The 17241-nt window shown below is 42.4% G+C and overlaps 1 protein-coding gene across 26 annotated transcripts in view; it reads right to left on the bottom strand.

Moving 5' to 3' along the window:
- Positions 1-17241, bottom strand: part of KALRN (kalirin RhoGEF kinase) — a 688751-nt gene that overhangs the window by 389834 nt on the left and 281676 nt on the right. For all 26 annotated transcript variants that reach the window (XM_031009044.3, XM_031009045.3, XM_031009050.3 and 23 more), the window contains exons 7-8: positions 7614-7805; positions 3792-3923 (exon numbers count right to left, since the gene is read on the bottom strand). In XM_031009044.3, the coding sequence (XP_030864904.1) occupies positions 3792-3923; positions 7614-7805 (324 nt within the window). The remainder of the gene's footprint in view (positions 1-3791; positions 3924-7613; positions 7806-17241) is intronic.

The following is a 17241-nucleotide window of genomic DNA, read 5'->3' as shown; positions in this document are numbered from 1 at the left end:
TCTCCTGCCTCAGCCTCCTGAGTAGCTGGGATTACAGGTGCCTGCCACCACACCTGGCTAATTTCTGTATTTTTAGTAGAGACGGGGTTTCACCATGTTGGCCAGGTTGGTCTTGAACTCCTAACCTCAGGTGATCCGCCCACCTCAGCCTCCCAAAGTGCTTGGATTACAGGTGTGAGCCACAGTGCCCAGGCTTGGTAAATATTTTAACTGACTCACACCAGGTCAGACAGCATAACTTCATTTCAGAAATGAAGTCAATGTAAGTTCCCACCATAATCCTCTCCTCCTCTTTCTTTCCCAAATTCCTCTATTTGGCTCTAAAATTCTAGATGTGTGACAAGAGGCAAGTTATTTAACCTCCTGGGTCCTCAGTTTCCTTGTCTGTAAAGGAGGGATATTTATGTACATATTTCATAAAGTCATGGTGAGGATTAAATGAGTTAACACACATACAGTATTTAGAATAGAGCCTGACAAGTGATACTGGCTACCAATTTTATCTTCATCATCATCACCATTGATATGGTTTGTCTGTGTCCCCATTTAAATCTCATCTTGAATTGTAGTTCCCATAATCACCACATGTTGTGGGAGGGACCTGGTGGGAGGTAACTGAATCAGGCCGGTGGGTTTTTCCAGTGCTGTTCTCATGTTAGTGAATAAATCTCATGAGATCTGATAGTTTTATAAAAGGGCAGTTCCCCTGCACTCACTCTCTTGACTGCCACCATGTAAGACATGACTTTGCTCCTCCTCCTCTTTCTGCCATGATTGTGAGGCCTCCATGGCCATGTGAAACTGTGAGTGCATCAAACCTCTTTTTTTCTTTTTTTATAAATTACCCAGTCTCAGGTATGTCTTTATTAGCGGCATGAGAACAGACTAATACAACCATCATCATCATCATCTCTCTCCCATCCTCTTTATTTCCTTGTCATTTTCTTTCGTCTTTATCCTTTTAAAATACTTTGCTCTCGCTCTATACGAGCCCCTCCTTTCTCCTGAAAAGCAGTACAATCCTCATTTTTCTAGAACATGCAGAGAAAGGCTGGGACACTTAGACAGTGGACACACCATCCACTTTCCTCAGTTCCCCAACACTCGCCCACAGTCTGAGAAAAGTGGGATGACACTCTCTGCCATTCTTCTCATTGGAGTTCTGGCACAATCACGGGCATCAATAATTCTGGAAAATGACATCATACAATCAACACCTATGGCCCTCCTGTGCTTGACAAAGTACCCAACAGAACATGCATCTTTCCAATTTAAAACAGGGATGACTGGGAATTGATAGAAATGTTGAGTCCCCAAATTTGGTTACCAACTAAATCAAAGCTGGCTTGGAGTCTTCCCCAAAAGAAGGTTTTTGGAGATGAAAATGGTCTTTTATCTCACCAGCAAGGTAGGGAATGGGGTGTGCTTCCATCTCCACACCTCTGATGATGAAGCTGTTTGCCAGGTTTGCATCCTCCCCTCACCCCTCCTTTGGTCCCTGATAATAGCTTGGATGGGGGTCCAGGAATACAGAAGCAGCTGTTACTCCTGCCCATGGGGCCACAGAAATGCTTTCAGGGCAGGGTGGTTAGGAGGGGTGCTGCGGTAGAGTGCAGCAGAGGCCAGGAGAGGAAATCACCACCACCCACCCAATCCCGCCATCCCCATCTCCCGTAATTGACTGCCAGGGGAGTGGGGTGGGGGAAGTAGCTTATACATAATGCAGAGGTGATGCCCACCAGAGACATAAGTAAGACAAATATCCTATAGTGAAACCCAGGAGAGCTCTCTTTCTGGAATTCTGAGCAAATGCTGTCTTTTGGCACCATGCTATGTCCAGGGTAGGGCAGTTAGAGACGGAGTCCCAAGTCCTAGAAATCCACCCCACATGAGCTCTAATCCTCTGCCTCAGTCTCTACATCTGTAGGAAGCATGGACAGCTCACTGGCCTCTGAAGTGGGCTTGGAGGGAAGGTTTAAGCCTCACAACACTAGGGCCTGATAATTAATTGAGAGAAATATTGTGTCTATATGTATAATTATACCCACACCTCACATATGTGGAAGTATAATATTAATCTCATTTGTACTCTTTATATTTGTATTTTGCAAGGAGTAAATTTAAAGATTCTTGACCCATGGGCAGAGGCACAGTTCTGTTATAAGACAGAAAGCTTTGAGCCATATTGGATCAGAGCTGATGAGATCAGATTTGGCTTGTAAGTCCTTCGTTGTACCTTCTACAATGACAGAATACATTACCATTTTTTAGTATTCATTACTGTCAGACACTGGGCCAAGTGCATTACATACATTACCTTCATTTTATTTTTTAAAATTTTTTGTTGGGTACAATGATTGATTTATTTATTTAAATAGTTTTGGGGAACAGGTGGTGTTTGGTTAGTTCCCACTTAAAAGTGAGAATATGCCATACTTGGTTTTCCATTCCTGAGTTACTTCACTTAGAATAATGGTCTCCAACTCCATCCAGATTGCTGTGAATGCCATTATTTTGTTCCTTTTTATGGCCGAGTAGTATTCCATGGTGTATTTATACCACATTTTCTTTATCCATTCATTGGTTGATAGACATTTAGGCTGGTTCCATATTTTTGCAATTGTGAATTGTCATGCATTACCTTTATAACCTCAACACTATCCTATGAGACAGCTGTTACTACTTTGATTTCACAGATGAAACCAGGCTCAAAGTGGTTAAGTAACTTGCCTGAGGTCACACAGCTAGTAAATAGGAGAGCCAGGATTCAAACTCAGTTTGACTGTGGCAAAAACCCTTACTCTTACCTAGGAGCCATTGGTTCTTAGACTTCAATGTGCATCAAACTCACCTAGGGTAATAGTTATTAAAATGTAGGTTCTAGGTCTCACTTCTTGACATTCTGATTCAGTCTGGGGTGGGACCCAGGAATCTGTATCAGGTGAGTCCGATGCAGGTGGTCCAGAAACCCATTTTAATACTCCTCTAACTAATCCTGCCCAGAGGAAACACATGGGTTGGATGTGAATTCACTTCTTCTCCTCATCCAGCTTCCTTAACCAGCCCATCTCTCTCCATCCCTCAGTCCCCTTCGTCAGAATTCATGCCAGTTAGCAAACATACTAACTTATGTGTATCTACACAGATATACCTATGTAGCTGTTTCCTTTTACTTTGAGAGGACTGTCAAGAGGTTTTTTCCCTTTCTTAACTTTACAGTAACCCCCTGCCTTTGATTTTTCAATGGAAGAGTCTTTGTCCTTCACATTCATGGAAGCTTCTTACTCCTGCAAACACTTATCTCCACCCTGTGTGTTTTCCTCTGGATCGTCTAGTGAGAAAATTAATCTTTTTTTAATGAGCTGCTTCATAAAAAAGGTGGCAGGGCTAGTGTGTACATCTCCACTCACCAACCAGAAAGCAAACTCCAGAGAAGCACAGCTTCATTTTCTTATATTCCTCCCCCAAGAGGAGAAAGTCCAATCTTCACACACAGGATGAGGCAGGTGTATGGTGTGTGTGTGTGTGTGTGTGTGACAGAGAGAGAGAGAGAATGAATGCGAGTGCACCAAGGTGGTGCCTAATAATGGCCCCAATTTTTTCTGCTTCCTGGCTGGAGACACCATAGTTCATAGATCAAGGTTCCTAAAGATGTCACCAAAAAAAAGAAAAACAGCCTCTCTTCTTCTTAGTCCCACCCAGGCTATTTCACAGGGCACAGGCCAGTGCCCTCGTCACCCACCCACATGCAGACATGCCCAAGAACCATGGTTGCCCTGCTCCATTCTCACCTCTGTGTAGGCTTGGGTCACCTGCTCATACAAGGTCTGGTGGTGGTGGATTGCCAGCTCTAGGTCCTGCATCTCGGATGGCAGACCACCTTCACTGCACATTTTGCACCAGGCATCCACTCCCGACAGGAACTGGAAGGAGATGCAGGGTGGGTCAGTGGGGGAGCACTGGGGGTGGGGAGTTGGGTGGATTATGGAGAGAGGGTCAGATACCTTGGGAAGAAACATCAGGACTTCTGAAAGCCTTCAGAGACCACTGTAGAGGGTAGAGTTTTTTTAATTCTATGAACACTAACTCCTAGTAAGAAATCAGACCCAGGCACCCATTTAGGAAGTATAGTCTCCACAAAATTGACTATTATGAAACTGTAGGTGGCAGGTGAATCATCAGATGTTCAATAGGTTATAGCTACACACTAACTGTAACGTCCAGGTATGGAAACAGCTCACCATATTCCACGGATACATTGGAGCTTCTTGCCCCATGCACACTCACAGGCACACGTGAGGGGCTGTGTGTAACGTAAGGAGATGTTCCACATCTGTGTTTTACAGTATGTACATCCAGTTGTGAAGACAAGCAAAAAACACCTCACACAGACCACCAGGAACCCCAGGAAACTTGCAGAGACCATCCCATATGGGACAGAAACTGACCTCAACAGGTCTCCCACTGTTGGGTCAGTCCCCTGAAGGGTGGAAACGAGAGAGGCAGTCTAGCGGGACAGGCTGTGCTACACCTACTGCATCCCAGGTTGTGATATATAGACATAGATCTTGACAGACATCAAATTATTTAAAAATTAAAATTAACAACTGTGGAAGACTATGGGTCTTCACGCACAAAGGGTAAGCTAACTGAAATCACTCAGATTTATTGGGTGGAAAAATGCACCTTTAAAATGCAAATAATTCACCCAACAGTCTGGAATCATTCTGTCTGTGATTCCTCTCACCTGGATGCACAGCTCCATTTAAATTAATTGCCTAAATACCTTTTTATCCCATTGCCAAGAACAGCCCATATGAGGACAATAAAGAGCTGCCTAAATAAATACATGGAAAAAATAACTTTGAGTCATGTTTTTCCCCAGTTAAAAAGAAGCATGGTTTATGAATGTCCCTGAAGCACTAGTAATATCTGCAGAAATTGCATTAAAAAATAGATACAAATAAAATTGCTTCTGATCCAAACCAGTCCAGTCAGGAAACATGAAATAAACATGCACTTCTCCAGTTTTCTCAGTTCTGGTACAGCAACCATTTGCATTCTAGTTTTGTTGTCACTGTCAGCTTTCAGTCCCTGGCCTGTTGATTGTTGTGGTTGACTTTTCATTCTGTACATTTTGTAACACATTAGACCATTTCTTAGCAATTCTGGAAGAGTGCTAGGTGCCATCGAGTATCAGATCATATAATATGTACATGCTGAAATCTCAGAAGCTTCTTTGCTCCACCAATAACTACTTTACAAATGACCCTGGGAGCAACTTGACATTCTTGTGTCAATCATGGGGGGAACACTCCTTCAAGGCTCTTGGGATTTCTCTGCAATATTCTAACAGGTGGCCTGTAGCATATCCCACAAAACGATCACCTCAAGGAGATAATGCCAGAGAGACAAAGAGAGAAGCAGTTGGGTCTTCCTTACCAATCTGGGCAAACCTTGAATAAAGTATGTAAGTGATAAGGTTGAAGACAGAACAGGAGATTGGACATCAATATTCTCATGGCCCTAAGAATGAACCAGTCACTATCAGTCACTACCACCAACAACCTTAACAACAGCGACAAAAAGATATGGCCAAATCCCTCTCAAAGTATAGGGTTGTGCTTGACACAAGTATTATTTCAGTCTTTGGGAAGTTCTTAGGTGGAAATAGACACAAATGGAGAAAATAAAAAGATACCAGGATAGTATGTGGTGCAAATACCCATAGTAGTAATGTCCACTGTTTAGTAAGCACACAAGGCACCTTACATATTCCATCTCTCGTGTTGTATCTTTAGCACAGCCCTGTGCCATTTATGATTAGCTCCACATTACGGAAGAGGAAACAAGCTCAGAATGGTGATGTGACTTGCCTAAGGGTGAATGAATGGTGGAGCTGGGATCAGAATCCATGTGTCTTGCCTCAAAGTCTAGACTCTTAATTATGCCATGTTGCTTTCCACACTAGAGAGGGCAACAGAGGGAGAAATTTAAGGTGTGACCAGATGTCTGACTCTCCTTGGCCTATATTACCCAAATGTGATGCAAAGAAAGAATTGTAGAGGTTAAGACCACAGGCCTAGTGTTAAACACACCTGAGGTGATAGCCTATCTACTCATAGATTGTGTGATTTTAGCAGTGGTGTGTTAGAAAATGTTTAACAACCAGCATATATATGTATGTGTGTATATGACTATATATTACATATACACAGGTAAGTGCATTTACAAATTCTACTGATATAAAGAATGTATAAAACACAATTTACAGAGAACAACAGCATATACAATATTCTGTATTGTATATTTAATGTAGCCAGTTGATTCTCACAGGATGCTTTTGACCTATGGTTGCAACTGACAAACATGTATAGTTCTGACACACATGCTGGTTGATATTTTCACTGTGTTAAGGAGTGAGACAAAGGTGAAAAGCACCTGAATACTACGCCAGAACATCACTTGTTCATCAAGGATGTTGGCAACTTCTTTGCTGAACCAAATAACAGTTTTTGAATATTGGAAGAATATTTCCTTGATTTTTGTGTGTTATTTACAACGTAACAGCTATACACAGGACACATTTTTAAGTTTAGTCTGCATTTTCAAACACTTTCTCCCTCATTTTCTTAAGACTCTAGGCAACAATAAAGCAATAAATCAATCCCTGGTTTGTAGCACCTGATAATTTCTATAATATGAAACTCCTACCATGGTGTATTTTAAGCTACCAATGTGACATCACCAACATGGAGTTGGGAAGAGGTGATCCATACATAGCACACAATTGTATGGTATTTCCACCACAGAAAAAATAAATACATAAAAATGATTTCAAGAACATAGGTAATAACAATATGTTGTAAAATAATCAGGAAGTGATGAATTTTGAGTATTTATTAACTTTGCTTTAACATAACATATTTAATTATAAACCTACATAATTAAGCAATAGCTAGAATGTGACAGCCAGTTCTCAAAATTCCTGAAAATTTAACAACTGTCTCTCCATGAGCTGGTTCAAGACAGGCTCCAACACATCATGGGATCTTAGGCAGGCCAATCACTTAATCTCTCTGAGCTTCAGTGTTCCTCTTTGTAAAATGGGTTAGCAATGTCACTGGCCAATGCCTGGCCACTTAGTAAGTATGAGTAATTATTATCTTGACCCATTATATTATTGTTATATTCCCATTATCCATAGGAAATGCTTCATGTAAAATTACTTTCCCCTGCTCTCAGCACCTCAATGATCACTTTACATTCACCCCTTTGATCTGTGTTCAAAGAATGCACACTAAGCAGACAGTCCACACATGCACACATGCACATGCAACCACTACCAAGCAAAATGTAAAAAGGCTCTGGGTCCCCTCTTGTTTGTATGACAAGCAAAGTCACCAAGAGTTACCAATGTTTCTTTGTGCACACAGGGGCCATCAAAGTGGTAGAACATAGGTTATTGTTGCAATGACTCGGCAGGGTCTTCAGTGTTTCAAAAAGACAGGTGGAGCTCCCTATAGAGAGTGTGTGTGCTCCCATCCAGCCCTCCCCTGCCCATGCCCAACCCTTCCTACCAACAGCAGCTGCTGCAGATTTCTGCACCTTACCTGCTCAGCCTTCTGGTGGAACACAGCAGACATGGCGAGGATGGTGCTGCGTTCATCCAGGGCAGCAGCGAAGCTCTTCCACTCCTGGTCCAGCTGGGTGGAGATCTGCTTGATTTGTTGTGAGGCATAATGACCGGCCTCAGAGAGGCGGGAAGCCACAGACATGATGCGGTTGATGTTGACATAGGCATTCTGGAAAGAAAAGGAGAGTGCTCAGTGGGGCAGGCTCAAAAGACATCCACTGAGCACTTTCGTGGGGTACATATTTGGGGAAGGGAGCTGCCCAAAACAAAAGTCTGAGAGACGCTGGTACAGTCCATACTAGTGTATTTGTTTTTGGCCCAAGGGAAATCTTTTTCTACAATTCAATTTCAGTAGATAGCAGGGAACTTTCATTGTGGGGAACCAGCATAGATTTTGTGCCAACTATTAATGCACTTTAATGCAGTCACTTTACATGGACTACTTTATGTAATCCTCACAACCATCTTATGAGGTCATTCCCAGGGATGGCACATAACTCTCAAGAGCGTTCTGTGGAAGTGATGGCTCAGACGAGGGCACAAGCTAAAGGAGGCAGAGACATCTCTCTTGCTCAGGGGACAGCTGTACCCAGGACACTATTGCCATCTACATACAACAAACAGGGCAGAAGTATTCATCAAAGAGGGCAAAGGAGACACAGTAATTCCACATCTTCCTATCACCTAGCAAAGATGTCCCCACCTTCCTCCTACCTCCTTCAGCCCTGCCAAAAGAGCTGAGGCACTGGTCATCAAACAGGGTTTAAATAAAGACAGCATTTGAAGCCACACACTTTTCCATGCTAATAATAAGGTCTGTGAAGCCCTTTCTTATCCCTGCTTGATTTAGGAAGATTTCCCCACCTGACCCCAAAAGGCATCTGTGGGTACCCCAAAAGGCATCAAGGAGGGGCTCTCTTGATCCATTGTCTCCTGTCATCTTGTGTTTTGTTTACTTGTTTTGTTTATATTCATTCCCATCTTTACTTGCTAATTAAAAATTCATGAACATGTATGCTGTTTCCTATTAGGTCACTGAAAAATGCTCCAGGAAGGAACAAGACAAAAGAAAAACCCCACAAACATAAGACAGTAGTGATTATGGCTATTTTTAACCGCTATCTCCTATTAGTTGTCTGAGGTGTCAAAACAATCAGGTAAGGTTGTGGCATCCACAGGGAGCTTTTCCGAATCACACAATGTCTGCATGAAGGAGGACCAGGGAGGCAGGTTATTCACACACCTTCATTATTTGTTACAAATCTTCTCAAATGATTATACATGTTCTGCAGTAACAGCATTTTCTCTAGGTTCTATTAGCTCAGATGTAGTTCATTAATACTGAGTAGGTTTAATGAAGGTTCTTTATTTTCCTCTCTCACTTCCCTCATGGTCCCCATTCGTCTTAACTGTCCCTGACCTCTAAGCACACCATCCCAAACCTGGGCCAGGTTGGTAGGGTCTCTCTTAATTTAAAATGTCTCTGTGGAAGTTTAAAAGGTTAAGTGAAGAACTTCCACACAAATCCATCCTGATGTCTAATGACCCCTCTGTGTCATCTCTCTTTTTAGTCTGGCCTGAGAGCTTTCTGACATAGTGCATTTCCCTAAGAGAACTAGGACATTACTGATTCTTGTTATGGGAAATAACTATCCCTCAAAGATGTAAGAATCATTCTCAGCCTTGTTTTCTGAGTTAGGACACAAATTCTACTGAAAATTAAACCCTATTTATGGAACTGATGGAAAAACCACTCTGCACTTAGAAATAGAGAGGAAGAATGGGGAGGGGGAAAGCACACACTGATTTTGACAGTTTTATCTTCTATGGGAAGAATAGCATGGGAAGTCCCTCAAATCTCCTGCTCATGTCATTGCCTTACTTTGGGTTCTCCCCAAAGCAGACCTTGAGACAATTATTTGGGAGAGACAGTTTACTTGGGCATGGTCCCAGGAAGCATAGTGAAAGGGAGGGGAGGTCAACGAGGAAAGGGAGGGAAATGAATAAAGGATGTGTTAAGTTCTATGAGCAACTGGGGTTCAATCCCTGTTGAGACCTTTTGAGAAAGTATAAAACACACCTCTGAGCTGTCCCACTGAGGGGTGAGGAATCTGGGTTACTGATGCACTAAGTCCCATTGATCTTTGGTTGAAGGTCCTTCCTGGGGTAAGTTCCTGGCATTTCCAGCCGAACCCACAAACAGACCAAGCACACTTCTGAGGTCAGAGAGTGATCACTGCCGATAAATGCAGGAAGCTGTCAGTCTGCATGAGAATCACTTGCAGATGACCCCCAGGGCAGGCTGAGGCCATATAGGTGGGACATTGACAGTGTCTGATAGAGCTGTCCTCCCAAACTGGATTCAAATCCTGGAATCCATGCCCCTGCCCCCTTACCCAGATCTATCTAGGTTTTTGGGTTTTCCTGTCCTGGAGAAAGGCCTTGTATACTCTGGCCAGATAGAATGCAAGAAAAGCAGTAAGAGCAAGGCACTACCCTGTTCCCAGATATACCCTATAGACACCCAGCCCTTTGTCATCACTGCCTATTACATCCTCCTCCCTCCCATGGCACACAGGGAGGCATATTTCTGCTTACTTTTAGGAAGAACTTTCTAGCTATTAGAGGTGTCCAACTGTGGCTGCCTCTGTAGACTCTTAACACCTTGTCACTCATTCAAATATTTACGGAGAGTAGGCCAGGCTCTGTGTTGGGGGCTGTAGGAGATCAAAGAGGAATAAGATAGGATTCCTGCCCATCCACCCCCTGCCCACAGGGGCTCACAGCTGAGACTTAAGACAAGTCCTCAAATAACTGTAATTTAAGGCAAATGAAGCAAGTGCTTCCACAGAGGTAGAAGCGACTCCCTGTGGGGATTCAGAGGGAAGGGATCTGAACCACTGGCAGGGCTGTTGGGAAGAGGCTCCCCGCATGAAAAAGGATGGGGAGGCTGGCAGTCCTCCACAGTCCCCTTCAACCTCTAAGCCTGTGATCATAGATTAAAACTAAAAGCAAATAAACAAAAAAAGACCACAGCTTACAGTTCACATTCTAGACTAGCACAGTAAATGCTTTTTTTGTTTCCTTATCAGCAGGCGGAGAAATGTCTTGCTAAAACTAACAAATAATTATGCCTCACAAAAGAAGTAGAGGCAGTATCCCTCATAATAGAGGGATAAATACAATGTTGACTTATGAATTTGCTCATTGTTCTTCTCTATAGCCCCTTTTCAGAATATGAAACACTTCAGGCAAGTCACATTGCCCAAGTTCATCATCTTCTCCTTCATTTTCCTTTGCCCCAGAACCTGAGAGAAATGGGCAGATAGATTCTAAACTGCAGTTGTCCCTAGGTACAACGACAGCCACACAACAAATGAGAAGGGAGTAATGGCAAGGAAGGTCTCCAATGACTTAAAAGGAAAGAATGAGGTTAAAGAGCTGGATTAGGAGTCTGAGTAAATAGGAGTGCTTACTCATTAAGCATAAACAACTTTTCATGGCCTTTGGTCAATCCATTTGTGTGGTTCTTCTGGGTGACTGTTTATGCCCCTATTAGGAACATTTGGGAGTTATGTTTGTCCTTGGGACATGGCCAAGAGGAATGGATATTTTGGCTCTTTACAGCTTTCCCATTTCCTACCAGCTGCCCCCTCCACTCTCTTCCATCTGCCTGGCTCTCCGATTCTTCCCTGCCAGCCTTCAATGCCTTTCCATCTGCAGAGCTGCCCATTAGTCAAGGGCATTAAAGTCACTGGGCCAGGAATCAAGAGTCATGAGTTTTGGTCCCAGCTCTGGCATTCACTTAAGATATGACTTGACTTCTCTGTGCCTCAGTTTCCTCATCTGTGAGGGAGTCGACCTAATGATTGCAGACATTCCATTTCTGAGTAAGTAATGTCAGTTCCAGGAGACCAGGAGCATAGTGCTGCCTACTCCAGAGGTATATGTAGCCCAGGCCTGCTGTCCATGTCTCAGCACCTCATGCTGGCTCTGCTCACTGCCCAGTAGTGTGAGGACCAAGACTGGAGACGGACCCCTGAGTCCTTCAGCTTCTAGGTGACCAAGGGCCAGAGGCCCTTCTCCCCCTCTCCTCTTTAGCCCCTTCCCCTCATCTGAGATGCTCAGACTAACCAGTTTCCCTGGCCAGAAGGTAATAACTTGACTAATAATTCTAGCTTGATATGTATCTTCTTAAATCCTTTCCTCAAAACTGATTTATTAAATTTAAACCCCCCTATATATGCAGTCTGTTGTTATTAAATTATTATCATTATCCAAAGTATGGCACAGCCCAAGGTATAGACACAATCTACCCTGCAGAAGGCAATGCACCTGCAGCATGGTCCGTTGCATTATCTGCCCCATCTTACCTCCCCCCAAAGCCTTTCCTCCCATCATTTTGGTCATAAACAGGAAAAATAACTAAATTCCAACAAAATCTCGATAACTCAAAAACCGTGTATATTGACACCCTGCCCTCACTTTTGTTACCCACAAAATTCTTTTTTTTCATTCCTGCAGTCCTTAACTGGAGATCACAGGATGGAGAGCCCCTTCTTCTGAGGCCTTGTCCCGTGCTGTGATTAACTGAAATCGATGGAGCAGAGTCATTGTCCTGAAAGAACTGCTTGGCAGAATCTTGATTAAAGTTTTCAGCCCTGCCAAAAGGGCTCCCACTTCCAACCTGATTCCTGGCTTACGCCTACTGGCTACAAAAACAAGATAATGATAGCTTTCCATTAAAAACCTTAGCTAAATTTTCTCTTTGTGATTTCTTATGTGGTATACTGAAAGAAATACTGCTTATTCTAGAAATAATCATTTATGCAAGTTATCATTTTGGTAACCTTAAGCTATGTGTCAGGGGCTGATTATAAGAGAAGATCATTGCCAAGAGAAGGTATTATTTGAATCCCATTCATTTCACTCCTAAAAGCAGAGGTGAACTTTACACTTTTGTCGTCATAGGCCCCCACTCTGAATTAGACACATTCTCTGTGGATTACATGAGATAACATAAAGCATCCAGCCAGATGCCTGGCACAAAACCAATAGTGCAAAGAATGTCATATCTTTTCCCTCATTCAGTTCCAGGAGATTGGCATTAACTCTAAAAGTTAGGTACATACCGAATCAAAGTATTAGTAAAAAGTACAACAAAAAGAAAAATCTATCAATGATTCCAACAAGAGGCAAAATAAGCGAAGTCTCATTGTCTTTCACAGAGAGCACAACACAAGGTTCCTACTATTCCCTACTATAGCTGTTAATGCTGCCCTAGCCACTTACCAGGCTATGCCCCACATGCCACAAACCCTCTGCTGCAGACACTATTCCCCTAGGAGTCAAAGGTCTGGAGCCCAGAATTGTCTATAAGTTTTCCTTGACCCAGAGAGATCAGAGGATTCAGAATCAGCCAATAAGGTGCTTTCTGAGCCATGGTCTTTCAATACAATGTCCTTCCACACCTTAAGTTGGAAAAATAGGGTCTTTATCTCTTGAGATAGTCTTCTTGGGGTGCCTCAACCACCTTGGCATGTGATAGTCACATCCAGAGCACTCAGAAGTGGGGCCATCTTGTCCTCATACAAGGAAACAGATCCTTCTCCTTATCATAAACTGTATTACAAAAGGTGACAGAAGCCTCCTCCCCATGCTGGGTGTAGGGGCTCTTCACTTTGTGGTCTATGGGCAATGTGACTTGTCTTCAGCTCGAGAGAGGCAGAGGAAGCCCATCAAAGAGCTGTTTCATCTCTGCAAAGAACAAGTCCTGAGCACAGGGTTCTCAATTCCTTTCCAGTTAATGGGGCTACAGCTTTTTAATCATTACTATGAACATGAAAGGTGTGATCACCTGTCAGATCATCACAGGAGGCAAGGTATAACCACCACTTCGGGGACACTTTCCCTAAAGGGGCCCTGTCCTCTCAACAAGCTCTTGAGACCTTGACTTTCCAAATCAAAAAGTCAAGGGAGGAAGGCCATGCAAACAACCAGCTGAGAGCCACGGTACTCAGCAAAATCACTCAGGTCAAATGAAAATCAAATGCTCAATGAAAAAGCTAATACAAAATATAAACAGTATTGCCTCGACTGAGAAAACATTATACATACGAGGGAAGCACACCCAAATACTACCAGTTATTGAGTGCTTATTATTATTATTATTATTATTGAGATGGAGTCTCGCTCTGTTGCCCAGGCTGGAGTGTAGTAGCACAATCTTGGCTCATTGCAACCTCCACCTCCTGGGTTCAAGCAATTCTCCTGCCTCAGCCTCCTGAGTAGCTGCGATTACAGGTGCATGTCACCATGTCTGGCTAATTTTTTGTATTTTTAGTAGAGACGGGGTTTTGCCATGTTGGCCAGGCTGGTCTCGAACTCCTGACCTCAAGTGATCCACCTGCCTTGGCTTCCCAAAGTGCTGGGATTACAGGTGTGAGCCACTGCGCCTGGCCTGAATACTTATTTTGTACCAGGTATACATGATGGTGGGAACTTTTCTTTAGGGTCTTTTTCTCATCTCTATTCTCTTATGTATAGAAAAGTTAAAAAAAATTTTGGTATATATATTTTATATATATAATTTATATATAATATAAATAATCAGGGAGAAAAGGGTTATTAAAACTATACAGAGGAGACTCTCCCTCCCCACTGAAGTTAATAATCAGAATATCAGATGTCAAAACACCTGATGGAGCTAGGGAACTTATGTTCAACCTCCTACTTTTATCAATTCACTCTTTTTATTGAGGTGCAAAGGTTGTTGGTTTCTAGTTTCTTTCTTCCCCACTATAAATAATGCTAGGGGTTTATTGGTATTTTTAACTTTAATAGATTTGGTTTTTTAAATTTCCTTTTTCTTATAGATGGAGTCTAGCTATGTTGCTGAGGCTGAACTCCAACTCCTGGGCTCAAGCGATCCTGTCTTCTCAGCCTCCCAAACTACTGGGATTATAGGCATTTGGTACTTTTAATTTTAATTTTAAAAATTATTTTAATATATTTTTAATACATTTAGCTGGGTTGCACTCCATCAAAGTTGAAATTACTCAAATGTCCCCATCTCTTTTGACTTCAGCAAAAAATATATATATTTTTAGTAAAGTACAATTTACATATAGTAGAATAAGCAGGTTTTAATGACCAAAACTGCTTTTCTAAAGACAAGAATATAAAACCACTTTATTTAAAGTTTTTAGAAGCCAAGTTCACGCAACAATCTCATTTTACAGTTAGGAAATAAAAAAAGGAACCCAGCCATTGCTTATATCTACCTAATGTGTGTGATATCAGTCAAGCGACACGTTCAAAGAAAGAGGAAGAATGAGACTAGAGCCCCAGCATCTTGATTTCCTCTCTACACGGCCCCTCTGCTTATTGCTCCCTTTTTCTTGTGCCCTGCAGCTTATATTAACTTAAGTTTTTATTTCCTCAATCTCAAAGCCATGAGGAATAGTATTTGGAGATATTCCAATACAGTTTTCAGAGACCTTGTGAGTAACATTCAGTATCAGTAAGAAAATAGATTGTGTCAAAGCAATGGAAAAAGCTCAGCCTCATCTCCTTTCTCCAGCTTAATAGCACCATATGTATTACTTATATCTTTGCCAGTACAAAACTCACTTTGGGTCCTAAAGCTGTTAAATCATTAGTTTATGATTAATTAGTTTAACATTACCATGTAAACCTGCTGATCCCACCCCGAAACATATGGACACTGGGATAGTAACATCTGGAATAAGAACTGTCCATGCTTGAAACTATACTACAATAGCTATGAGATGTGATGAGTTCTAAAGGAAACCTCCAACTTCTGCCTCCCATGAACCACAGGGTGCCCTCTGGGGGGCCAAATGGGGCAGCTGATTGATGACTATCTGATCAGGTCTGGCCAAACAGTAGGCCAAACCATGTGGAGGCCATCTGTCACTGCCGGATGGAGAGAGAAAAGGAACAGGAATAGCCCCAGTGCTCAGCAAAGATAACATTGGCTCACGAGTCCTGTCCCTCTGGCCTGGCTTGCCATAGCAATGTTTCCTCCAGCAATTGCTTTACAAACCATTAAGCAGCCATGAAAACAAGCGCCTGGCCATATGTCCAAAGGCCACAGGAAACCCAGGATCTGGTTTAAGAAAAAAGAGAAGCTCCTCTCTCTCTCTCAGCTCTGAGTAAACCTCCTTGGGCAGGGTAAATGTTTTTGTATGAGGCATCATTGCAAAATTGAAATGGTAGGGAATGATGGGTACAGCTGGAATCAGATTCAGGGGCACCTAGTGAGGCAAGTGATTAGGAAAAATAGCTTTTCTGGGTTAGGATGTAGTAACTTTAGGCTACCTTTAAGGTTGAAATTAGAGCCTCTAAGACTTCCGGGAAATATATTTATCAGCATTTTATCCCCAACTGCCCCCCCAGCCCCCGCCTTTTTTTTTTTTTTTTAATAAGGCCTGGCTACTTAGAGCTTGAACTGTGACACCGGCTTCACCTAGCAGCTTGTTAGAAATACAGTATTTCAGGCCCTTCCCCAACTTTCTGAATCAGAATCTGCATTTTAACAAGATTGTCCCAGGTGATAGGTATGCACATTAATGTTTGAGAATCTCTGCAGTTAGGAGCTGAGGAGCTTCCCCGAACAAGAACTATTTCTTCTAGCACGCCTGATCTTAACAATAGCTGAACATTTGCAAACATAACATCATGCTAAATGTGCTTAAAATGTACAAACACATTTCACCCTTAGGCCATCCCTGACAAAGTCACTGTCATTATCCCCTATTTACAGATGAGGTGGTAAGGTTCTGAAAAATTTAAATAACCTGCCTAGGATCACAGTACTAAGAAGGAAGTACAGAGCTACAGTTAGCAACTACTGCCCCAGCTGTTTTACTTTGCCATAAATGCAATAGCTGGGGCACTTCCCTCTCCCTTGAGGGAAGACGATGAGAAATTTCTACTGAAGATCTAAAAATCACAGCCGAGAGAAAAAAAGCCTCTGGAGAGAGAACTCAGTAAGCGTGTTTTCATCTCTGAAGCTTTCCCATTGGGCCCTTGATGTGCTCTTGGATTTTCCAGAATAGCCTAGCTCCGGAATGGGCAGGAGCCTAGTAGGTGGAATTCTCTTGCCCCCTCCTGCCTTGGAGCAATAATCTCTACCTGTAAATCTGAAGCCAGCTGCCCTGAGGAACAGGTCATTTTCTCCATAGAACCGCAAGAAAGTTCAAGATTAAGGCAACTCTTTGCTTTCATCAATATCTTGCCTTATAGCTGGAGTCTTAAATATGTCATCCTATATGTTTATTCATCCATTCATTAATTCAACAATACAAGACATTGTACAAGCAAGGTACAAGACATTGTACAAGCAAGGTACAAGACAGACAAAATTCCTATGTTCTCAGAGTTTACCTTTTAGTAGACGAGTCAGACAATAAATTAATAAATATTTACTATATCTTTATTTCAGTGTTACATAAAATATGCCTGGGAAAAGGATAGCATGTGATGGGGCTGGAGAGTGCTACATAAAATAGAGAAGCCAGGGCAGGGTGACCCCTGAGCTTGACCCTGAATGAAGTAAGAAGGTGAGCCATATGGCTATC

This window comes from Gorilla gorilla, chromosome 2 (genome assembly GCF_029281585.2).
Source record: "Gorilla gorilla gorilla isolate KB3781 chromosome 2, NHGRI_mGorGor1-v2.1_pri, whole genome shotgun sequence".
NCBI lineage: Eukaryota > Metazoa > Chordata > Mammalia > Primates > Hominidae > Gorilla > Gorilla gorilla.
The sequence above is the reverse complement of the archived record's forward strand: the minus strand, read 5'-3'. Positions and strand labels throughout refer to the sequence as shown.